The sequence below is a fragment of the Talpa europaea genome (assembly GCF_964194135.1).
Source record: "Talpa europaea genome assembly, chromosome: 16".
Taxonomy (NCBI): domain Eukaryota; kingdom Metazoa; phylum Chordata; class Mammalia; order Eulipotyphla; family Talpidae; genus Talpa; species Talpa europaea.
The window spans coordinates 17,969,298-17,994,662 of NC_140084.1; the positions used below are offsets into that span (position 1 = coordinate 17,969,298).

The following is a 25,365-nucleotide window of genomic DNA, read 5'->3' on the forward strand; positions in this document are numbered from 1 at the left end:
AGCTGAATCCGCCGTATGCAACCTTTGTGAGGGCTGCTTCCGCCAAGCATGATGTCAGGTTCAACCATGTCGTAGGAACAGGGATGTTGCTTTTATGGCTGAATACTATTCCGCTGTATAATAGACCACATCTGCACTGTCCGTTTGTCCACTGGTGGATGTTTGTGTTGCTTCCACATATTGGCTGTTGTAAATTCCAAGTATCTGAGTCCATTTTCGGTTTTTTTGATTGAACCTAGCAGGGGCATTGTTGAGTTTAGCATCTTAGGAGCAGTGTCTTCTGCAGTCCTTGACAGTACTCCGAGGAAGCCACAGATGGGGAAACTGAGGCACAGAGTGATGGAACCGCTGACCTCACTGATCAAACAACTCCAGGGAGGCAGAAGTGGGATTTGAGCCTAGGCTGGGAGTCTGACCCCCAGGCCCCAGAGTTCCTGCTCTTTGCTTCCTTCCAGAGGGCCCAGAAACCGAGGGGCCGCTCCCCACGTGGAGGAAAGCCCAATTGCTCAGCACAGTGCCCTGGGAATTACTCCCCAGAATGTTTATTGGCCGACATGCGTGTTCAGGCCTGTGGGGCCAAGGCATGCTTTTAAAGTCACTTATCAGACAGGGCTTGAAAGGGGCAGGGAGTGCGAGGGGCGGGACCAGGAAGGGCTGGTCTGGGAATCAAAGGGCTGCCCTGAAAGGCAGTAAGTGGCCTGTAATTGCTCCCTGGTGGTCAGTGGGAATGTTTTCAGTTGCAAGGAACGCTGCTCTTTGAGTCAGCAATGGGCCTCATTGCCGGTAAACAGAAGAACACCCCGCTTTTCCCCACGTCACTTCCCAGCAAGCGCACCCATCCAAACCCAGCCCAGAACCCCAGGAAGGAGCGCGCTGAGAGGTGGTGGGTGGCTGCCACTCACTGAGTTCACGCTTCCATTCCCTCGCACCTCGGGGCACAGTCCTGACCAGTATATTTCTGGGGGTTCCCCACTGTGGGATTCAAAGCCATGAGTTAGGAGGAAGAGGAATGTTCCTGGACTGGCATGGTGTCCTCAGAGAGCAGAAACCCAGCAGTCTGGGCACTGCGCGAAGAGGGGAAGGGGTGGAGAGTGAGAATTTGACTGTACAGCTTCAGCCGCCAGGGCCGCCGCTGCCCCTGGAGCTCCTGACGGTGGCAGTGTGCTCCAAGGCATGCTCGTCTGACCGCTGTGTCATCAAGAAAAGGGCCTGTGTAACGCAAGGAAAGAGGAGACTTTTCTATCTGCAATTATTAAAATTTCTCGGAAGGGCCTTGGCACTTGGAGGGTAAGCTCCGGCTGGCGTTGCCTCTGACCTTGGCCACCCGACTGGCAGTGAAAGAGGGAATTGTTCTGCGGCTGCAGATGGGTCCTCCCTGCCAGTGGTGGGGCTGCCTGGCCCCTTTGTCTCCCCATGAGTGCGGGCAGAGTTGGAAAGTCCTGGGCTGCACGTCTCTGTGAGCAGCCCCCCAGTCAGGAGTTTGGTCCCCAAGGTTGCCCCATGGGCCTCTGATCCAGCTGTGGACCCCGAGGCAGCAAAGGAGGCTCTGTTCTGTGACCCTGGGCACAATCAGCCACCAGGCTATTCTCGTTGTGAGTTGAGCAACCCTCCCGGCTAAATCTGAATTCTTTCTCGATCACTGCCGATTTTGCATTTTAAAAATAAACCATTGGGAATACTTGTCCCAGAGCACAGAGGGGCCGGACCTCAGTGAAAGTTGTCCACAGCATTTCCTTCAGTCAGGTCAGCGATTTGGAGGGCATCAGCGGTTCCCCAAAGAGGGGCTGTTGCCTCCATGTCCCTTCTTTTCTGTTGCCCCTGGTCGGGGCCCAGTTTTCTTTCCTTTGGACCCAGGCTCCTCTCCCCTGTCTGTCTTGGAACAGCTGCTTGAGGGCACTCCTTGCACGTGGGCTCTGGGCAATCTGAGGGCATCTGAGAAACCGCGTGGAAGCTCTGAGTACAGGGCCAAGGGGCTGGGTTGTTCTGCGGTAGGCAAAGCAAGGCTATCCCCCGTCCCTGGGTGGACCAGCCAGATGAGTGAGCGATGTTTTAGTGCTCCCGTTACATGGGGCTGTGGAGAGGAAGGCTGAAAGCATTTGAAGATCCAGACAGGGAAGCCTTTGCAATTCTAGAGGTAAAAATGAAAGGTGGCAGAATAAGAACAGAGGGAGTAGAAAATCATGGGTATACAGAGGGGGCAGAAGTAGCTGGATCTCATGGTACTGGTTGGGACTTTTGACTAGGCCCGGATAAGTTGGGCATGTGGTTGCCCCAAACCAGGCTTGGGGAGGTAGCTAAGAGAGCCCAGTGGACAGGCTCAGCGTGGGGAGTTGATCTAGAGGAACCTGGAGGTTATCCAGGTGGCCGTGGCTAGCAGAACATCCCAGAACTGCTGGGAGCACTCAAGAAATACTTGATGAATGACTAGATAAATGGTGAGCCTGAAGCTCAGGAAACAGACTCTTAATGCAGTTTTTTGATTATTTATTTCAAGTTGAGTACAAGGCTGGGCGTGTGTGTGTGTTCACGTATGCTTGTGTGCGTGCGTGCGTGCGTGCATGCTTGTGTGCGTGCGTGCGTGCGTGCGTGCGTGCGTGCGTGTGTGTGTGTGTGTTTGTAAAAGCGTCCTTCTCTCTGCAAAACAAGGACCCTGTTTTTATGCAACATGGTCATAAAGTTTTCTGTTGAAATTGATAAGGCCGGGCTTCCCTGGTGGCGCAGCGGGTTGAGCGTAGTGCTGTGAAGCTGTCCACAGCTTTGCAGAGCAGGTTCGGTTCCTGGCTGGCCAGGGAGATTCCTACATGGCGAGGCAGACCTCTCCTGCCTCGCCCACTGCTCCCCTCAGCAGTGCTTTCAGTCTTTCTGCCTGTTCTGCTCCCCACTCTGTCTCTGGTGAATCCTCTCACCCTCCCATGCCTCTGGCCTGTACCCTAGCTCTTGTATAAATAAATAAATCTTTAAAAAAAAAAAAGAAATTGATGAGGCCATTGGTCAGGCGTAGCAGACACATGAACGCCGATTGATGGCAGTGGTATCCACCCAGGCTCTTCCTGAGAGGGAGGCTGCTGCTCTCGGAAGGGAACTCTGTTTCATCCTGTACAGACCAGGGTGGCATCATCCATCATCTGAACTATCAACACGTGATCCGATGCCAGGGCAGGGTTTTCTACTCCTGAAATGGCCTCTGAAGGAATCCCCCGAGACCCTACTTCTTGCTCTCTGCCCAGAAAAGGGACGCCTGCCTGCTGGCTGGGGTGGCGTGTGTGGAGCCCGGACACCTGCACGTGAGCCTCTTCTTCGATCACCTTGGCCCTCGTTTAAAGGAGAACAGTCTCCAAGCCAGCTATTCCCTCATCCCCAAGTCTGTGAAATTCTTAGAATTCACAACATTTATTTTGAATTTCTTTTTTTAATTGAGGTGGCGTTCATATCACCCAACAGCAGACATGCTCAGGTGTACAGTTCACCAACCCTCAGTGCCTTTACAGCCTTACATGGCTGTCACCTCTCTCTCTCCCTAAAAGGCCCGTTAGCCGTCACTCCAGGTCCCCTCCCAGCCCTTGACAACCACTAATTTGCTTTCTGTCTCTATGGATTTATCTATTCTCCATGTTTCATGTGAATGGAATCACCCACTGCGAGGCCTTTTGTGTCTGGCTTCTTGCATTTAACATAATGTTTTCGAGGCTCAGCCACCTCTAGTCTGATCTGCATGTGTCGGTATAAATCCATGCCACTTTGCGGAGATGTTCAAACCACAGAATTCGCTGGTGTCCTAGGCTGTAGCACCTCTCTTCCCTGGGCCGTGGCAGGTCCCCCACCCATCCTCCTTCTGCCCCAAGACCTCCACTTTACCCCTTGGTCTAGCCAAAGCCACAGGACAAAACCCACACAGCAGCTTGTTAGCCTTCCTAGCCCTTTCTAACTCCCATCACCTAGCCCTCCCCTTCCTGCACTCCAAGCTGCAGCCACACCCTGCTTCCCACTCTTTGCCAAACAAGTTTTTCCTCTTGCCACGCCCCCTCCCCCTCATCCCCTTCCATCTCCTTGGTCCACAACTCAAGACTGAACCCTGCAGAACTGGTGATAGTCTATCCCCACAGAGAGTCAGTCCCCCTCCTGAATCCTCACCCCATGCAAATAACCTTGTCCCCCATTCGCCATGAACTGGAAGAGTACAGGACACTGCCAGTGAATGTTTGTTGAGTGAATGAATGAGCCAATGAATAAACAAATGGCATTCTCACTCTCAGACTTCATGGCTTTTCTCTTGCTAGCTTCTGTGATTTGTCGTGTTGTCATTTTTTCATGCTTCCTGAAATGACCCAGTCTATGTCTGCTTCTTCTCTTGTGTTGGGGGAGCAGATTTTTTTAAAGAGCAGTTTTAGGTTAACAGCAAAACCAAGGGGAGACAGAGACTTCCCATATACTACCTGACCCCACATGAGCAGTTTTCTCCACTATCAACAACCCCCACCAGAAAGGTGTGTGTGTTACTACGTTGATGAGCCTGTGACACATCATAACCACCCAAAGCCAGCACTTTCCATTATGGTTCATGAATGTATAATGACATACACCCATCATTATGGAATCACACAGTATTTTCACTGCCTTAAAATTCCTCTGTGCTTGGTTGTTGATCTCTCCCCTCTCCCAGCCCCTGGTGACCACTGATCTTTTCACTGTTTCCATTACTTTGTCTTTTCAAGAATGTTATGGTGTTGGAACCACAAAATATGTAGCCTTTTTAAATAGGCTTCTTTTGCTTAGTAATAAATATTTAAGATTCCTCCAAGTCTTTTCATGACATGATAGCTCAATTCTTTTTTAGTGTTGCATAATATTCCAGTGTCCCGATGTGCCCATCTATCCATTCACCTAGTGAAGGACATTTTGGTTGCTTCCAAGTTTTAGCAATTATCAACAAAGCTGCTGTAAACGTCAGTGGGCAGATTTTCTTGTGGACATAAGTTTCCAAGAGCTGATTTGTAATGATTGCAGAGCTCCCCCTCCTTCTCTGTCTTAGGCTAGAAAGATGGTTCTGATCCTGCAGCCCAGTAGTGCGGTAGAAAGATGAGCGATCACCTGGACTGTGTATAAGCAGCTGTGTGTAAGAACTCCATCACCTGCCCCTGAAACCTGGCTGGAAGCTTCCGCCCCAGGCGAGACCCGAGCCGAGACCAATCTGGGATCCCCACTTGTTATTTGAAATGCCAGCTTCTGGCTGCCAGTAGGCTCTCCGTTCTCCCAGAACTGTTGTGTGTATTTGTCTCAAATTATACCCTGTCTGCCTCGAAGAGGGTTGTGGTTTCCAGAGCTGCGACCCCTGTGAAGTGAGGCAATCAGGCACTCTTGAAGGATGGAGCCCTCCCCTGCCTTTCTTCACTCTCTCTTTTTCCCCAGTCACAGATTAAAGCCTCTTCCAGAGATTTTAGGTACACTTGCCCACTGCAGTTGCCTCTAACAAAGGTGATGTCTGTGTCAGTTTTGTGCTGTCATGTCTCCATCCAGTGGTCTCACTCTGGCGGAGGTGAGGATGGGGTTACCCTTGGGAAACAATGAGCTGGGGTGCCCCTTGCTTGCTTCTCCAGTGTTAGCTCTGTGGGGTGGTTATTATTGTCTCCTTCCCTATGAAATCATCTGCCGGTGTCCAAACCCAACATCCCGCTTCTCTTATCTGCTTTACTTGCTTCCCTTGAACTCATCACTTGCATCTTATGTATTTTGCTTATTTATCTTGTTTTCCTGTCTATCTCCCCCATAACACAGGAAATTCACAAGAGCAGGGACATTGTTGATTCATGGCCCACAGTAGGTCCCCAATGCTGCCTGCCCTGAAATTGATGAGCTCTTAATGTGTGCAGGGCATTGCACTAAGCAAATTACACCCCCCTCCCCTGGGTCCATCCTGACAACGACCCCAGCAGTAGGTTCTGCTGCAACCCCACTCCCCCTATGAAGAAACTGAGGTTCCAGCAGGCTAACTTGCCCTCTAATCCAGGCCCCAGGGCCTCCAAGAGGCAGAGCCAGGTGTGAAGTCAGCATGGCTCCTTCGCCATTACAATTTGAGAAAACATACTCTGAACTCAGTCTTACTTTCACATGTTTCTACTCTTAGCCACAGCTCCTGCCTATGAGAGAGGCACATGCGCACGTGTGCAGATAGAGGGTCATCTTCCTGTCTACAGACTTGTGCTTATGGGCAGGGATGGGTCTCCTCACGGCCATCCCCAACTTGGCATGTGCCCGGCACACAGGGGCTCTCTCTGCTGCAGGTGCGTGACAAGGGGAAAAACAGAGCAGTTCTGAGACCCCCACCACACCTGCGTGCGTCATTGGTGTCATTGATCCAGAGGAATGTCCTTTTTGCAAATGCAACTTTTTGTTGAAGTGCGTCAAACACCCACAGAAAAGCACACAAATCTATTTGCAAACATTGAACATGTCCTGGTAAGTGGTGTCCAGATACAGATGCGGAGCATGACCTTCTCCTCCCCCAACCCATGCCCCAAACCTCCCTGGTCCTCTTCCTGCCCCTGCTTTCCAAAGGTAACCACTATCCCAGTCTTTGTGTGTGTCTGTACTTCACATAAATGACTTGCGCGGTGCAGGCTCTTGTCTTTGAAACTCATGGCACCACTACCAGAATTGCAGCAAAGTCCACTTTCACTGCTCTGTGGGTGAAGCTCCAGGGTTTGCTTACACCTGTCATTATCTGTAGGTGCTAGGGGTTCTGTGGTGAGCCTTGAGACTTGTCTTGGTGACCAGGTGTACACACTCCTCATGGGGACACGAGGGACTGGATATCAGAGAGGCAAAGGTTGTCAGCTTGAGCAGATGATGCTAAGTGCTTTCCAAATAGCCATTCTGATTCCTACTCCCACTAGCAATGCATGGGTGTGTGGGCCTTCCATATCCTGGCTGTCACGGGACACTATCATTTTTTTCCCATAATTTTTTTTTGAAGATTTATTTTATTTATTTGTGTACACAGGAGCTGGAGTGTAGGCCAGAGGCATGGCGGTGGGTGGGGAGGGGTGAGGATTCACCAGAGACAGAGTGGGGAGCAGAACAGACAGATTGACTGAAATACACTGCTGAAGGGAGCAGCGGGCAAGGCAGGAGAGGTCTGCTGTGCCATGTGGGTAGCTCCCTGTTCGGGGATGGAACTCATGCTACAGTGGCTGCCGATAGTAGCTTCATAGTGCTGAGACTTAACCCCTTGCACCACCAAGGAGGCCCTCCTGTAATTGTGTGTGTGTGAGTATGTGTGTGTATGTGTGTATGTGTGGGGTAAAATACACATAAGATAAAATTGACCCTTTTTAACCTTTTGTAAGTATACAGTTCAGCAACATTAAATCCATTCACACTGTGGTTCTGCCATCACCAACGTCCGTCCAGCTGCAGAACTCTGTTCATCTTGCAGAACTGAAAGCCTGTCCCCATTAATCACTAACCCCAGCCTCGCTCCCCCAATCTACTCTTATCTCTGAGTCCCACCACTCTGGACACCTCATGTAGGTTGGGTGAGCCTGTCTTTTTGTGACTGACTTATTTCATTTAGTGGAAGGTCCTCAGGATTCACTCATGTGGTGGTATGTCAGGAGGGCCTTCCTCCCTAAGTTAAATCATGTTTCATCCATGGACAGAACACGTTTCGTGTATCCACGCATCCATCAGTGGACACTTGGGTGGCTTCTACCTTTTGGCTGCTATGGATAAAAGCTGCAGTAAATATGGTCATGCAAGTAGCTCCAAGTTCCTGCTTTCATTTCTTCGGGGTATGTGCCCAGAACTGAAATTGCTGAATCATGTAGGAATGCTGGGTTTTGTTTCTTGAGGAAACTCCAAGCTGTGTTTCATGCTGGCTGCACCCATTCAGATCCCCCCCAGGGCTCCATTTTCCCCACATCTTCACCAACACTTGTCACTTTCTGGATCCTGTTTTGGTCCACTGGCCCTCCCAATGTGTGTGAGGTATGGATAGTATCTTTTCTTTCTTTCTTTTTTTTTTTTTTAATATTTATTTATTTATACAAGCACCCGGTACAGTCAGAAATGCAGGAGGGTGAGAGAATTCACCAGAGCCAGAGCTGGGAACAAAACAGGCAGACTGACGAAATACACTGCTGAAGGGAGCAGCGGGCGTGGCAGGAGAGGTCTGCGCGCCATGTGGGACCCTCGCCGGCAGCCGGGGGTCGAACTGGCGCTGCAGAGGCTGCAGGCAGCTTCGCAGCCCAGCGCTCAACCGCTGCTCCACCCGGGGAGGCCCAGTATCTTCTCTTTTGAAAGCTATTCTGAGAGGCATGTGGCAATTATGTGGCGGCTCGTATTTGCATCCAGAGGAGTGAAGTTTTAATGAATGTGTCTGGATATCCACGTTGAAATTAGCCATTACATTGTAGGTTGCAGGCGACACAGAATTCTGTCAGGGTATCTTCTAATCATCGTGGCACTGCCGGTATATAGTAGGCACTCAGCACATGCTTGTTGTGTTGAAGTAAGTTACTAGCGAGAGAGCAGATGTGCATTGGGATACCAGAGAGCAGAGGACATGGCAAGGACACCCTTAGATGGTGGAAACTGAAGAACTGAACCTGCTTCCACAGAGCCTTGACCACTGGTCTGAGGCCTCAAGGACGATTCTCTTTGCCAGAAAAAGACCTGCTCACCCTCCCAAATTCTTGTGCCTCTATCCCCACCCAGCCCCACATTCTGTGTCTGTAGAGTAGAGGAGATGGCTGTAATCTGAGACGCATCCAGGGCAGAAACAGCTGCTGGCCATGACCTCGAGTGGGCTGCAGGGGACAGCAGAGCCCATGTTGCCTTCTGACCAAACGCATCCATGTCCAGCACCGTGGGATGAGTACAGGGCGGTGCCTTCTGGAAATAATGCATCAAGGGGGACAGGCTTTCTCCTGCGCCCTGGGCATAGCCCCCCATGCAAGGCACTGTCTGTAGTCATTTTTAGTATGTACTTTTGCCTTAGAGCTTTGTTTACCCCATTCACTTGTTCCCTGCCATGAAGACGCCCTTAGGTGATCTCAGCAGATTCCCGAGTGAATTCTGGGCTGGGCTGTCCAATCAGTGCTCAAGGCTGGTTTCCAGAACAGGAAAACCCAGAGATGCCCTGTGCTTTTCATCCCCAAGAGCCTCCTTCTTCCTTCTTCCGCCCTTCTCTGCAGCTGAGGGGCTGCCAGTTGCTGTTGTGGCTGCCAGCATCTTTATGGTCCTCATGCCAGGGCTGACCCGTAACCATGGGAGATGGCCCAGGGCGGAGTAGAGGCTTGGCTTACCATCTCTTCGCAGAGGAAGGCCTGCAACCCTTTGCTGACTCATCTGTAGCCTAGGAAGAGTAGTGCCACCCTCTGCAGGCCCTTCTAGTGAGGACAAAGGCTCTGCAAAACCCTTCCCTTGTTCATTCAACCACATATTCAGGCTCCCTCCCTCCTGCCTCCCTTAGTGTGTCAGGAAGGGTGGGGTGCACTCCAGATGCTGAGCTCATCTGTTGAGCGATAGATATAAGAAAGAAAACAGTTTCCTTCAGTGATGGCATGTATGGTGATAGGTTGGCAACTGCAGGGATGCCAAGTCCTATGGGGCAGGAGTGTGTGACGAAGGGTGAGGGTGGGTACCCGAGGCTAGACACTGAGGCACTGATGGGCGGGAGTGGCCGCTGGGAGCAGTTATTCTGAAACCTTGTTCTGCTTGGCCCCCGCGGTCCAGCTTGGTCTCAGAAAGGGCTGCAGTGTGCTCATGAGAGGCAGCCCTACCCTGGAAAGTTCAGGAGTGCCCATTCGGTTCTGCCCCTCCCAGCTGAGTGGCTCTGGAGAGTTAGCACTTGAATCTGAGCCTATTTCCTTGTGTGTGCTGGACTAAGACATCATTCTCATTCTTTTTCTCCCTCCCTTGCTTCTGGCATTTTCTAGACATCTTTGTTGATGGAGGGCACTGTCCCCAGCTGTCTTAACATTCTCAGGTTCTCCGAATGAGACTGTCATGCTGGCTTATTCCCATGCTGTTGGGTGAATCCAAGAATCTGAGGAGCTTAGACAACTGGGGGCTCTGCCCTGGTCTGGCTGCTCCTCGGACCCCAATGGGATAACTTAGTAGCCCGCCTCATCCAGCTCACCAAAACACCATTCCCACCAGGGTCCTAACACTGGCTCCCTACACTTCCGTTCCCTCTGCTGGGAGTGCCTAGAGCACTCCCATCTCACCTGAAGACTAGCTTACAGGTCACTCCTAGGTAGCCTGGGCCTATATTCCAAGTGTTCTTCCCCAGCCCTTTGAAACCTTTACCTCTCAATTATGGTGCTTATCATGTTGTGTGGTTGCTACCTTTTGTACACCTGTGCTTCCTCTGCGCCCCCCCCCCCCCATCTGGAGGCCCATGTTGGCATCTCGGATTCCCAGGTCAGGCTCTGACAGAGCAGGTTGGGGATGTGGTGTAGTGGATAATGACCTCGCCTCTCAGTCAATAGCGAGGTCTTTCGCTGACCAGTGTGACCTGAGGTCCCTGATTTAGCCTCTTTGAGCTTTCCTTTCTTCCTCTACCACATGGGGGACCTGCCAGAACCCTCTTGTGAGATATCAGCCAGCCAATGGCTGTAGACACCTTATCTAAGGGCTGGCTTGAATCATGTGGGCTGCTGTGATCCTTAAAAATGTAGCTGACTCGTTTGGAGACATGCTGACTGTGGGTCACAGTCCTCAAGAACCTTGATCAACAGCTCCGGTGACACAGATGCCAAACTGCACACCCTGGGGACCCAGATTTCCATCATCGTCTCATGCCGGCAATGGTGACTGGGGTCGCAAGGGTCTAAACGTGAAAATATCAGTCCTTCGCTCTATTATTAAACCTCTTGAGACATTTGGCCATAAAAGGGGGCAGCTGCCATGGTCAGACTCGTGATTAATGAGCCAGAATGTGCCTCCTGACCGTCTCCACGGAGCGCCAATGGGGAGAATGGCCTTGGCCTGCTCACTCACCAGCTCCTCGAGGGCCCCCCTTCCTGAAAGTCCCACGGCCCCAGGCGGCCCCTCCCATGGGCAGTGAGGAGAACAGGGCTTGAGATGGGGGAAGAGGAAGTGGACAAGCCTGGGGGAACCAGTGTCTATTCCTGGGATGCCATCTGGGATATCCCCAGACTCTCCGTAACTGTGGGGTCCTGCTGGTCCTCCAGAGTGAATTCATCACCCCCTGCCTCAGGTCATCTCCAAGTTGTTGCATCTATTTGGAGTAGCCCATGGGTGATGCAGGGACTTGGAGGGCATTGGCCCAAACCCCCATCTTCTTTCTTCTTGAAACTTGCCAATAGTCACCTTGCACACTGAGCACTTCCTTCACACCTAGTTCCATGCTGGGACTTTAACTCTTGGAACTCAAACAAATGGACCTACAGCTCAGCGTGTCACTACCGGCAGCCCCCCCAGTTTTCTGTCTTGTCAGGCCTCTGTGAGTAGCCCCATCATCAAGGGCCAATCACAGGTACTGATACTGCCCTCCTTTCAGCACTCTCCACCCTCAGGACAGATGTGCTATCACCTTCGTGTATTAGGATGTCATTCAGGGACCTTAAATTTACCACGTGGGACCCATGGAAATGTTAACTTTTTTATCTGCCCAGCGTTTCCCAAGCCACTGTACCATAGCAAAAGCACCATCTGACTGTTCCAGTTCCTCCATGTCTTCTCCAGCACACGCTACTTTTTGTTTTTTGTGTTTTTTTTAGTAGTAGTCAGTTTCCGTTGTATCCTATGGGGTGTGAATACTACCTCACATTTACAAAGAAAGTGAAGGCTCAGAGAAGCCAAGTGACTGGCTGAAGGCCACACAGCCAGCAAGTGGCAGGCCGGGATTCAACTCTAAAATGTGTGATTTTTTTCAAAAAGTCTTTTTATCAAAACATAACCAATGCTCAGTAAAGCACACAGACCATGTCCCTCCTGGTGCATTTTAACTTCACGCACTGTCACCACCAGCCAGCATCAAGACCTAAAATAGTACAGTCTTCCAGGAGCTCCCTCTCGCCCCTTCCCAGTCCTGCCTCCAGGGATGATGGTGGTGGCATCACACAGTGGTAGAGCCTGATTTCCGACTCACAAGGCCTGGGCATGAGGTCTGAAGACCCAGTTCTCTCTCCGACTCTGTCCTGAACAGCCCTGTGTGCTTAGACAAGGGTTGACCACAGTCCCTGCCCCCCAGGGCTGGACAAGCCATGCAGATGTGTGAGGCAGTGAAGGAACCCAGCAGGGGGCGCTCCCAGCACACACAGTCCTGGCTAGGGCTGGGAGGGGCTGCTGGGGGGCTCCATCCACCCTCATCTATGAAGGCTGCCCAGTGTCACCCTGAAGTGCCATGCCCCAAGGACACAGATCTCTGTCCCCATTTTCCTGGGTCTTTTGTCTCCTCCCCGATCTGTCAGCTCCTCTTGCATGGGATCGCACATCTTGGGTGCTACCTTCAGTCTCAAGGTGACTGTGTACTGGCCACCTTTTGGGTGTCAGACACTCACAGGTGGTGACTGCATTGGGCAGTACAGACCCAGAGCATGTCCATCATCACAGAAAGTTCTATCAGACCTTGCTGACCTAGTGTCACGTGGGCCACCTTGAACAATGTAACACACAAGAGAGATGTATTTTTTTCATCAGAAATATCCTCTCTGGAAACCAGCTAATCTTACTTTCCACATCATCCTAATGGTTTTGCCTCTGGCTTCAGGGGCTTCAGTAGGCGCAGTGACCTTTGGAGGGTGGGGTTTTGGCAGTGGCTCATAGGCAGCAACAGGAAGTGGCCACTTGGCATCAGGAAAAGGAAGGGAGAAACATCCAGACAGACAGACGATCATCCAGACTCAATCCCGAGGCCAGGCCGTGCGGCCACAGAGCTGGGCACAGGGAGCTCTGTGGTGGGTGGTGGTAATAACCGTGGCCCTGGGGCAGCAAGAGAAGGTTATGTTATGTTCAGTATATTTTCAGAAACAAGGGGAAGGGGGGGAGTGTGCAAGGCATTCGCGGAGATTTGTTCTGGGACCTCGGCCCAGACTGGCCTGGTGAGCAGCAAATGGCACCTGCTGGCTGCTTTACTTTTGCTGCCTGACTTTCCCTTTGTGGGGTTAAAGACCGTCAAAATATTTTGGCCGCTTTTCCCCAAATGAGCATCCCATGGGTTTTGCCCAGGTAGAAGCTGAACATTGGTGGCTGGGTGGGCCCTCCCGAAGGCGGCAGATGGAAGGCAGACTCCCAGACCACGTGCTGACTTCTCCCAGTACTAGCCCGTTCCTGCACAGCACAGCACGCCTTTGCCACGTGTGAACACGGCGCGCACGTATATGGGCTTTTGGCGCTGACTGGAGAACACAGTCTTGCAGGGGGTGGGTGAGATTGGAATCCTGGGTGGTCTCTTAAGAGCAGGGGCCTGCAGCAGGTCATCACCTCAGTCCCTTCTTCTGTACCATGTGGATTAATAGGGATACGTGCGGCTCCCTCATGGCACTACGTTTAGCTCAGCCCTCAGCCTACGACACCTGTTCCTCTCTGTGGGCAGGACCCTGTGAGGGTTGTGTTTGCAGAGCCTGTGACCTTCCACGTCCCTGAGATAATGTAGCAGGCTAACCGGCCGCAATAGCCAGAGAATAGGCACCATCAGCTGATGAATGGATGCAAGACGTGGCTTGTCCATTCAGTAAAGTACTATTCCACTACCAAGAGGAAGTCGACAATGTAAATGAGCCTCCAAAGCATGAAGGGAGAGAAACAGGGTAGAAAGAGGCACAGCAGCATCGGAGTTCATTCGCATGAAATGTCCAGAATAGGCAAACGCAGTGACACCAGCAGTGAGGGCCAGGGCCTGGAGGTGGGGGAATAGGAGTGGCCTCAAGTGGACAAGGCAGCTTCCTCATGGGGTGCTAGAAAGAGCACAAGTTGGAGGTGATGGCTCCACAGCACAGCAAGGGCGCCGAGTGTCAGTCGATAGCTCATCTTGAAAATGGTGAATGTCTAATTTTATGTCATGAATTTTATCTCCATTTTTTAAAAAAGAAGGTGCAGGAGAGCTGAGGGATGAAGCCAGTTACTTCACTTGCTCAGTCCAAGCCACTGTGTGGTGCCACCACCAAGGCAACAGTGCTGTCACTATTACTGCTGTTGGTGGTGACAGTCCAGGGTGGGGCGGGAAGGGGGGGGGTCCCTGTCCTCCATCTTGATAGCTCTCCTTTGAGACTGGGGTTTGTGGGTGTGTGGAGGGGGACGAGTAAATCCTTCCTGGTGCCAGTGGGGCAATACCACATGGAATCGGCAGCTTGGGTTCCCACACTGTATGATGACCCAGGCGACGTTCCCACATGGGGAGAGGAGGCGCATCCTTAGGGTAGGCACCCAGCAGGCTACCTGAGCTGAGCTGACGCTTCTGCCCCTATGGTCCCCCAGATAAACAGCCTGCTGCTCTAAGCTCTGACCCCTCTAGGAAAGGTCTACCAGTCTCCCCTTCCTCCTCTGGCCTGCAAGCACCCCTGGGGTTGTCTTCAGACCAGCTTCTCCTTTCTGGAGAAACTGGGGTCTGTGAGCCACCTGCCCTGCTCCCCTTCCCAGGAACAGCACTGGGCATCTTCCCAGCATGCCCCTCGAGTCAGCCTGGAGCTCATCTTGGGGGCCTCACACGTCAAGATTCAGATTTGCTTTTAGAGCGATCGCCATGGAAACCGACAGGCAGGTTTGGGCAGCAGGGAGCTGGCTACCCAGAAAGGCAGGGAAAGGTGAAGACTGGGGACCTTGGTCCAGCTTCCGCAGAGCCAGGGACCCTCTCGCAGACATCTGCGGCCCCTCCACCCTTGGGTGCGCTCGCGTCATGGGCACTGACTCCCAGGGGACCACCCTGAACTCACCCATGTCAGAACATGGCTCCAGCAGGACTTGGTCCACCTGGTGGTCCAGAACAAAGCTCTCCCCCCACACCACCTCCCCCCCCAGTTCTCTTTAATATCTCCTTAATGAGAGCAATTTGGCAATAATGTAAAATATGCTCTTACCCTTTGCCCCAGTAATTCCATTTCTGGGAATCTGGCCTAAGGAAATAATCCTAAATATAGAGTAGAAAAACATGTTTCACAAGGATGTTCACTGTGGAGTTGTTTATAATAGCATAAAACGAAACAAAAGCGATGTCCAGTAGGAGGAGGGGTGAGAGAAAACAAGTGGTGCCTGGAAATGTGGCCACCAGGAAGATGGGCGTCCTGGAGATTGTGGCTTAGCATGTAGGACTCACATGTCAGTTGTGCAAAAAAGCAATATGCAAAAAACCCGTGAGCCATATAGTTTAGGCTCTGCAAAAAAAAAAATAATACTATGTGTGTTTTCATCTTGAAAGATTTCGTTCTAGTCATCATCTTCTAAATGATCTTGCAATATTGACGCCCTTGCCTTTTGTAGTGGTGTCTGAGCTGGAATTTATGTTCACTAAAATTTACCCTTTTGGGTCTATGAGTTGGGCTAAAGGTATGCAGTCCCGAGCCAGCACCGCCATCTAGACACAGAATATTTCCGTCACCCCAAAGAGCGCCCCCAGGCCCTGTCACTGGCCCCTGCCGCTGGCAGCCTCTGGTCTGATTTCCATCCCTCAAGTTTTGTGTCTTTCCCAGATGTCATCAGCTGGAATCTCATAGTAGGCCTGGCTTGCCATGGAGACACAGATTTTAGTGTGCTTATTTCTCTGGATTTCCTCACTCCCCTCAGTGGAGAATTTCGTTTTCCCTTTTCGTCTCTCTCAGCCTTCACTCCATCCAGGAATCTGCTGCCATAGCTCTGTGCACCTCATTCACGTGACCGGGGAATTACCAGTTACCTGTAAAGCCATCCCAAGTGTGTGAAAGTACCGGAAGCAGGAGGCGGGGGGTCAGCGTCAGCTCACCTCTAAACCCATAGAGCGGCGTGTAGGGGCTTTCCTTCCACTCTGCCCCTTTTCCCAGGCAAGCCCCCTGGATTCCTTTTGTATAGGCTCAGATTATTGTGGGGATAATAAGAATGATGGTGGCTGCACCAGTTAATTTTTCTTAACAGACCTCTTCTTTAGAACACTTTGAGATGTGTGGAGAGTGTGTGGAGCCCCGTGTTCCCTTGGGGCCCAGCCCTGGCTGTCCCCATCTCAATATCTTACAATAGTATGACACCCGCGTCACAGCTCAGAACCAACATCCACAGGCTGTGATGGGAGCCCGCCTTAGTTTTTACCTGTACGTCTCTGTTCTGCACGTTGACTCATCGTGTATCGGTCACCTCTTGGCTGGAACAGTTGCTCAGATTTTCCTTGTTCTAGATGAGTCCTGGTCATGTGTTTTGACAAACGTCCCTTGACTGGGGTTTGTCTGTTTTTCTCATGCTTGGGCTGGGATTGTGGGTTTGGGGGAAGATGGCCCCAGAGACAGTTTTTAGTCTTTCTCACTTGTTCATTTAATCAGTATGTTCCGGATGCTGTGCAGAGCCCTTGACAAACTGGATCTCTCTTAAGGCTCCTGATAATTCTGTCCATTGAATGCTCACATTGGGGAAAACAGGCTTGAGAGGTGCCATGACCTGTGTAAAAACACACAGCAAGTGGCACTGATTCTCAATACTCAGTATTTAGCCAATGTGGCTTCAAACAGTGGGAAGGCAATACATCTCCTGTCAAAAAAAAATACATGTAGTATGGATTTATTTATTCCCTGCCTTGGCCACCAGAAGCCTGTGTTGCTAGTTCCAATCAAGAAGACATTCACACAACTAACACAAGGTCATGGGACAGGCAGCCCAACCGGTCAGCGAGCCCATCCCCGGGTCAAGTTAGTAGTGGCCATGTCCTGCAGCTCATTGCCATGGACTTGGCGTGGCCATGGGCCACGACAGAGCCTTGTCTCAGGGCCTCTGTGGAGGCTGTGGTGGGAAATAGAAGGCTGTGCTCCCAAGGCTTGGTGCTGAAGAAACAAGACTGTTCGTTCTCTTGGTTTGGATCATCAAACCCATCTCCTGGGGTCACACTGTGCTCCGGCGGGGGTTTTCTGTGTGCGTTTTTATATCTCTTATTTGGTGTGGTTGGCGACTTTGCAGATGCACCAGTGGCCGCGTCTTGTCTTTTGGCCTCCGTGAGGATCAAGGGGCCCACCAAGGGAGAGAGGCCCCCAAGGAAAGGCCTTGGGTGCATCCATTGTTGGCCATTGTCTCTTAAAGAATATTTCTGAGAAGTTACTATTTTTAACTCAAATTTTTAAAAATAACCAAAAATGCATCTTCCTAAGTGTATTGTGGGTAGTGATTATAGGTTATACATAGATGAGCCACTTATTAATTTAGGAAGATATTCTATTAAGAAAACAGCAAGCACCTCCTCAATGTCAGGCACGATTTGGGCACTTGGAATAGATAGCTTTGAAGTTCTGTTCTTGTGCTGAGACACCATCAGGGGAGGCAGACAATCAGCCACAAACAGTAAATATTTGAAGTAAGCTCATAACTGCTCCCCTGGTCCCCTGGCTGCACTGATATTCTCAGGACAAGATGTGCTGTGAGACCTGAGTCATCTATTGCCGAATGTCGAGAGCAAGGGAAGCTGGAATAGGTAGGAGGGTGAGGGGAGCCCACACACTTGACTTTGGGAGGTGCTGACAGGAAGAGAATCCTCTTGGTTAGCAGGGCAGCCACCTGCATTGGTGTCAAGGGGGGACTGTGAACTGGTGAGATGGTGGGGTGAACTTGGCTGCTACATACAGACACACACACACACACACACACATGCATGCACACGCACACACACACACACTCCACATCCTTGTTACTCACCTGGACTGTTCAGGAACCTATAGGCTGTTTCTTCCCTGCTACCTCTCTCTCCTCCCAAGTCTCTTCTCCACGCAGCAGGCCCAGAGATAGATGAAGCTTGCTGAAAACTCCGGCCCTGCTCCAACCGCCCTGGAGTGACCCTGGCCCTCAGCAGTGACAGGCCTCTCCCAAAGTGGCATGTTCCTCTCTCCAAGCCATTTGTTGCTGCTGCCTTCCCTCCCTCCCTTCCTTTTCCTCCTTCCTAGACACTCCCAGTTTGGTGCTGCCTGGGCCTTTGCACTGACTGAAGACCCTGTGATACATTTCCCTCCCTCTTTCCATGACGCTCCAGCTCCCAGCCCTGTCACCACACCTATTTACTTCTTGGTCAGCACTCACTGTTCTCCAAAAGTTTATTTACTAGGTATTTTGTTTTCATGCTGTCTCTCTGTGCTCCCCAACCCCAGGCTTCTGCCTTACTGCTGTTTCCCCAGCACGGGGCCTGAAACATAGCAGGTGCTCAGTAAATGTCTGTCAGATGAGTAAGCAAATGAATGAACAAATCAATCGGCCAATCACTCTTACTGCTGAGCCTGGTGACTGGTTACATCAGGGAAACAGAGATGACTTAAGCCCTCAACCCTCTGTGTCTCCTCTGCCCCACCACAGCTCAGCATTAGCAGATAGAACTCGAAATGTGAAGACCTCATGGAGGTCCTGTTGAGCCCCCACTTGCAGGCAGTGGTCACGCTCAGTGGTCCGGGCAGCCAAGTGACCTCGGGGGCAAGTCATGTGAGCTCAGCTTCCTCACCTGTGCCATAGGGTGGTCCTGGCTCCTGCTCCATGGGGCTGTTGTGAGGGTTCAGGAGCTGCCTCCTGGCCTGTACCCGGGCAGTGCATGGCATGTGAAGACCATCGGTCTTCTCAACTGTACTGCCCTCCCTCCGATCTTGGTGAAGTGTGGCCTCCTGGGGCCATTGGCAAGGACAGGTGGCTAGTGTATCCCCTAGTGCTTCTCTCTGTTGACAGTGGGACTCACTCAGACCAATGAGTGACTTGAGTCTCTCTTGCCCATACTTACCTGGCATGGTCTGATAATGGCCTTTCTTGTTCTTTCTTTGAGTGCAGATTGTAGGGCCCTCGCCATGGACCTGACCTGGCAGAGCTTGTGGCCTGGCCAGATGATACTCGATACCAGTCCAAATCACCCAAGGGTCAGGGCATGCAGGCACAGGGAAGGATGTGTTCAGGGGGGTTATGGGGCTTACAGAGCCACAGTTACCCCAGAAGTCATGTTGAACTGAGACCTAGAGAGAAGAGGTGATGTCAGGAATGGGACAAAGGTCTGTTTGGGACAAGGAGCCGGCAGAGTTGGAGGCACTGTCAGCAGACGATGTGGGGGTACAGATAGGAAAAGAGGGTGAAGACTAGGATTGGAGGGCAAGTGATGCCTAATCTCTGGGACTTTTCGGGGGGAACAGGAGCTTGGATTTCGTGATCAGACCAGTGGGAGCCATGGAGGACACTGAGCAGGGCGCAAGAGGTATTAAGTTTGTTGTCAGAGCATGACTATGGATGCCAAGTGGAGAACACACATCACTGGGGGGAGTCGAGGCAGGGAGACCAGCAAGGAGGCGGCCCCTGCTCTCCATGTAGGATAGGGCGGTGGTGTGGACATGGAGAGAGATGACTGTGCCAGTTCCACCCCATGCTGGCCCCTTGATTTCCCCCAGTCTAGTTCCATGTAGCCAGATCCTACCAGCTAGGAAAGATGGGTTCCTTTGGCCTCTGGAGCTGTTGGGTGACTGTACCACCTCAGTTTGCTTGTTGCCAGAGGGAGGACTTTTCTGGAACCTTCATTTGAGGAACATATGTTGTGCCTGATCTTGTAACCAATGCTTGTCTCTTCTTTTTTTGCTGCAGCCAACCGGGTACATGGAAAACTCAGTCTCCTACAGCGCCATTGAAGATGTTCAGCTGCTGTCCTGGGAGAATGCCCCGAAGTACTGTTTACAGCTGACAATTCCTGGGGGAACTGTCTTACTGCAGGTAGGATAAATAAACATGAATAAGCAGTTTCTTCTCTAGCCCCACATACCCGCCCTCCTCTTGTCCCTCTGAGGGAGACAACCAACTATCAGGAGAAAAGCTTGTTTAACTTGGGGTGTTTTTTCCTCCAAGTGTAAGGAAAGTATAAACTGGCACTTACTGGGGAAAGAAAGGCGGGGGGATGCACACAGATTGAGCTCCTACCTCATTCCTGTCAGCATTCAGGGTCTTTACATGTTGCATTTTATTTCTCTTAATAAACCTGATCCCAGTTGCATAGGTGAGGGAACTGAGGCACAGGGGCGAGGCATGTAGCCTTGAATGGCTATGAGAAACAGCAGATGCAACCTTTTGCTTTACTTCTTGTAAGGCTTTTGAGACTGATGGAAATACAAGCTATCTCCTCGGAAAAGTATGCTGTTTGTGTGCATTGACCAGGACACTTGTTGGAAATGAAGCAAACATTATTCAAACTCTTTGATGCAAAAAGAGAATTTGATGATGTAACTGTATTAAAGCAACTATGACATCTAAGAAAGGACCTCAAGCATGGCTGGATCCAGGAGTCAAATGATGTCATTAATACTCAATGTCTCTGTCCACCTCCTGCCTCTGTTCCTGTGGGTTGGCTTTGTTGTCAGGTAGGGCCTCTCCATGTGGTGGGAATGGTGGACTAAGGACAGCCTCCAGCCACATTCTTGGGGTTTGTAATCCTTCAGAATGTGAGTCCATTTTCCTTCCAATAACTTTCTATAAAAACTCCCAGAACATTCTGGTTGGCTCCGTTATATAGTTCCTCGTACCCCAGGAAAGGCTCTGCCCTGGAGTGCGTGTCCACTCTTGATCACAGGTGGCTGTAGATGCTGATCGATGGCCCTCCCAGGACCTCGCGGGTCGGGGACAGGTGGGTCCACCAAGAATGTTGGCAGAAGAAATAGCAGCTGCTGCAGTACACACACAGACGTATTTTGTATCATTTCAGGGAGGGCCATCGCAGTTTCCAGTGGACCCCAATTAGAAGCTCCTCCTCTAGAGACAGTCTACTCTCTCATCTTTGGTTTTCCTGGCCTTTCTTGGTGGCAGCGTTTCCTTTCTAAATCTGTCTCTCCAGGGAGACCTGCTCCATAACCAAGGAGATGTTCCTTAAAACTTGTTTCAGAAGTGGCTGCTGGGTTGAATATTGGTATTGGAGCTAAGAGGCAGGCTGTTGGGCCTCTGAAGGGACCGAGCTCGCCCGAGTTGAGCATAACAGCTAATAAGCTATAAAAAAACCCGTTCTTGGAGGACACCAGACCATGCCTGCCTGTCATTTCTGCCTTCCATCTCTCATACTTGACATCATTTCCTGCCCTCAGTTAGCACGGTGTTGCCCTCTGTCCTGCTTGCCCATGTGAGGGCTGCAGCATCCAGTCTTGAAGGGGCAGCTAGTTCAGGAAGGTGAGCTGGGCAGTCCCAGGAGCCTGTGGGAGGCTTAGAGGGAGCAGAACACCCAGAAAAGCCCACGGAAATCACAGAGCACTGAGCAGCCAATTGCCTGTGCTAGGGAAGGAGGAAACCAAGCCCCCAGCCCCATCCTTGAAATGCTCCCAGGCCCTCTGGGGAGACAGAGCCATAAACAAATGACTGCAGAGATAACTGCTAAAATAGAGGTATGTCCCTGAGGATGGGGAGCCAGGAGCAGGGAGTGACTCACTCAGCGAGGTCCCGGAGCAGGCTCCCTGGGGATGACTACATTTGAGTGGGGTATTGAGGGATGAGTAGGAGTGTGCAGGTTGAGGGCACACACTCTGGACAGAGGCAACATGGATGCAAAAGCCTGAATGTGGGGGAGGGGATATTTATTGTCCTGGAGGAGAGGGAAGGGGCCTTAGAGTCCTGTGTATGTGTCCAGAGGTGTTGGGTCACTGTTAGGCCTTGTTCACTGAGTGAAGAAATCATGGCTATATTCTGAGGGCAATAGGGAGCCACTGAAAGCTCTTATGGGGTAATAGGACAACAGAGGGATGCATCTGGTTGTAGAGCAGAGGGGACTGGATGGATGAGTGCCAGAGGGAGGTGGGCAGGAGGAAAACCTTCAAAACTAGAGGAGCAAGAGCCTAAGCTCCCCCCTCCCTGGGTGTTGTGGTCACCACTGTGCTAGGAGGAGGGCCGTGTTGCTTCTGGGGCTGGAGGTGTCACTTGGAGCCTTGGGACTCCAAGGAAGGCCTAAGTGTCACTCCCCCAAGGGCAGAGAAGTAGTGAGGATTCCAGGGGTGTGGCTCACTGGGCAGTACCCAGATGTCTCTTTAACCCAGGCCGTGGCCACAGGCCCGGCTGTGATGACTCGCAGGCTGGGGCTGTGTTAGGCGGTGGCCTCACGTCAGCGCTCTCCCCCGCCCTCCGTTGCACTGACGAATGGACGGGCGGGCCTGCAGCAGCTCCAGCACCCCCCTGGGGTGCTCCAGTGGACGGCAGCCCACACAACCCAGAGCCAGAGACTGGAGCAGAGAAACAGGAGGGGGAGGAGGTGGCGGCTGGCAGCTCCTGGGAGCCAGAGCCGGACTCTGAGGCAGCCTCCACTCCATCATCACCCCGGGATCCAGGTGGGTGCAGCCCTGCCCTGGCAGCCTGCTCTCCCGTGCTGTCATTCCCATGGGCTTCTGTCTAACTTCCTTCTTATTGTCCCCCTGTTCCCCTCCCTCTGTGATTCATGGGTGGTGTGTGGCCTTCTTGTTATATAAATGGATTCCGAGTCATCTTGGATGTGGACTCCAAGCTGGGAGGCCTGCATAGTTGTGGGTGCCTGGAACCCAGGGTGCTGCCCTGAAGGGCCAGTGGCACCCTCCTCGCTGTTGAGGTCCACACACCGCTTGAGGGTCAGCTGGATCTTTGGCTTCGGTAGTATCCAGGTTCACGTGACAGGACCCAGAGCTGCAGCAAGAAGGAACGGCCTTCCCTGCTCCCTGCTCTGGTAGGAGGGCAACCGGGCCAAGAAGCAGTGGCTATGCCAGGGAGCAATATGACTACAGGCCGTTAAGTTGGGGAGGGGTGGATGCTTGAACTCAGGTTTGTCCCTACAGCAGCTACTAGCCACACAGGGTTGTTTGCATTTAATCTGAACTTGCTAAAAATCCAGTTAAGAATCAGCTCCTCAGCGCCACTAGCCATGTTGGAATCGCTCACTAGCCAGGCTCTGCTCACGGCGACCCTGTTGGACGTCCAGATAGAGGACGTTTCCAGCACGTCCTAAAGTTAGGCAGGGCTGGACCCAGAACCTTTGGTTTGATCTCCTGCTTTATCGACCCCTTCCCACGGGAAATAGCTCGAGCACGCAGGTCTTTAGCATTTCTAAGTAGGGCCCCTTCCTGTCATGGGGGTACAGCTGCTTTCTCCTTAGGGCCAGTGTTGAGGAGGTGGCCCCGGTCCCCACACTAGCCTGCCTGCTCTCTCTTCTCTTTTTCTCCGTGTGAGTCTGTTTTCCTCAGTCTCACGTTCTTTCTCCTCGTTCCCCTTCCTTCCTCCTTTTTCTCTTTTTATCTCCTGCTCTTTCTGTTTTGCTCCCTGCTTCTTGAACAGCTTCTCTTTCTCCACACTGCTCCCCTGCACCTCTCTGTGTATCTCCCCTTCCCCCCCATCCCTTCCTCCTCCTCTCTCTCCCTGTCTTTCTCTCCCGGACCTGCTCACAAAGCTGCTTTGTGAGAACTGGCTGCTGCCCTACTCCCTGTGCGAGCCACCCCACCCAAGCTCAAGGAAGGTGGACATGGGCTTGTGCACACGAGCCTACAGCAGCTACTAGCCACACAGGGTTGTTTGCAACCCTGCCGGACACGCCGAGCATTCAGCCAGCAGGTCAAATGGCCAGACAGCAGGGGCCCAGCCTCCCAGTAAGGGTCCAGTTGGTGGCTTCTAGACCCTTGGTGCCTTTCTGTTTGGGCCCCCTAATGCCATGTCATTAGAATCCCCGTTTGCAGAAAGGACCTAGTTACCTTCTTTCCTACCTTAGTGTCCTTTCTGCTGGTGTTTCATTCTGAGGAGGCTGACACACAAGTACATGCCAGTGTAATGGAAGCATCCTGGGGGCTCCCTGGGGCTGGTCCCGGGGGAGCGCTGATATTGGAGTGCTGGTGGAGCGGATCCTCTTCTGGGGTTTCTCCTCCGTCTGTGAGAACTGGACAGAGCCCACTGCTCCCTAATGCAAGGCCTCAGCTAGGCAACAGCAAGGAGAACCTCCCTCCCAAGAGCCTCTGCGTCGGCCTGGGCCTGTTTCTGACACCAGCTCACTCATCCATCGGCGCTCCCGAAAGTCCCTCAGGAGGCTGGACAACTGTTTACCCCCAATACTGGCAGCAGGGCAGGGACAGGGCGGGTTCCCTTCTTACTGGAAGCCGGAGAGAAAGAGCTTTCCTGTCTGCAAAGCACGTGCTGTTTTTTCCCTCAGAAGTGGGGCCGGTGAAGGAGAACTTGGGAACAGTCACCCACAGAGCACCCCTGGCTGTTTTTCTCACCTCTCAGACAATACAACAATGAGAGAGAACTTGGCAACTTTCGAAGAGGAAATTATGCACGGTTTGCCTGGAATGAGGCCCTTTCGGTATTCGGTGTTCAAAAGATTTATCACTGGGAGTAGAGGGTGCCCAGCCGGAGCAGCCTGCTGCTCCCGAGGGCTCTTTTCCCACGCTGGAGCCCCATCTCCCGAGCCACCCCGAGGACTCCAAGCTGTGCCCCTTGTCCCGTGGGGCTGGGTAGACCTGCCCCGGTGGCCACAAGGCCGCTTGTGGACCCTTCCCCTCTTCCCAGCCAGACACAGCCCAGACCACTCTCCCTTTCCTGGGAAGAGGCTCAGAGGTGCCGGTGCTGGGGTTCCGGACATCACCAGCAGCCTCTGTTCTTCTTCACAACCAGACAAGCTGAAGGAAGGAGCAGCCACTGCCTCCCTCCCTTGTCCCAACCTGGTTCTGTCGCTGAGAAAGAAGCAGCCATGGGAGAGTGGTGGCTGTACCCAGGCAGCTCCCCCTCTCCCAGTGGGAAGGTCTGGCCACCCTCCTCTTGTCGGGGCAGGGCCCCCTGGTGATTGGAACAGGTGCCACGTCTCCTACTCCTCAGCGCAGCGCTTTCAGATTTCCCAGCAGTTTCTGGGAGCAATAAGGTGCTCAGGTATGTTGCCTTCATGTTCCAGGCTGGACAGTGGAGAGCAGGGCAGGGTCCTACCTGAGTTCCAGCCCAGCCCTACCAGGCGCCCCTCAGGTAACTGTGGCAGCGGGACAAACTCTCAGGGCCTTATTTTCTTTGTCTGTGAGCCAGACCATCAATACCTGTCTCCTTGAGGATCAGCAATACTACGTGCAACTACTTAGCACTGTGCCTGGGACGTAGTAGATGTCTGGGAAAAGACTGCCATGGTAACTTCTAGAAACCTAGTCAAATACAACTTGTGAAGAGAAGGCATCAAGGATAAATAGTTGTTTTCTTTAATGAGCAGAATGGATGTAGCAAAGCTCCTTCCTTCCTTCCTTCCTTCCTTCCTTCCTTCCTTCC

The 25,365-nt window shown here is 52.1% G+C and overlaps 1 protein-coding gene across 1 annotated transcript in view; it reads left to right on the forward strand.

Moving 5' to 3' along the window:
• CMIP (c-Maf inducing protein) overlaps window positions 1-25,365 on the forward strand; it is a gene marked incomplete at its 3' end in the record, with an annotated part of 197,444 nt that overhangs the window by 102,249 nt on the left and 69,830 nt on the right. Inside the window, exon 2 of the mRNA XM_084256717.1 lies at window positions 19,726-19,851. Coding sequence (XP_084112843.1) covers window positions 19,726-19,851 — 126 coding nt within the window. The remainder of the gene's footprint in view (window positions 1-19,725; window positions 19,852-25,365) is intronic.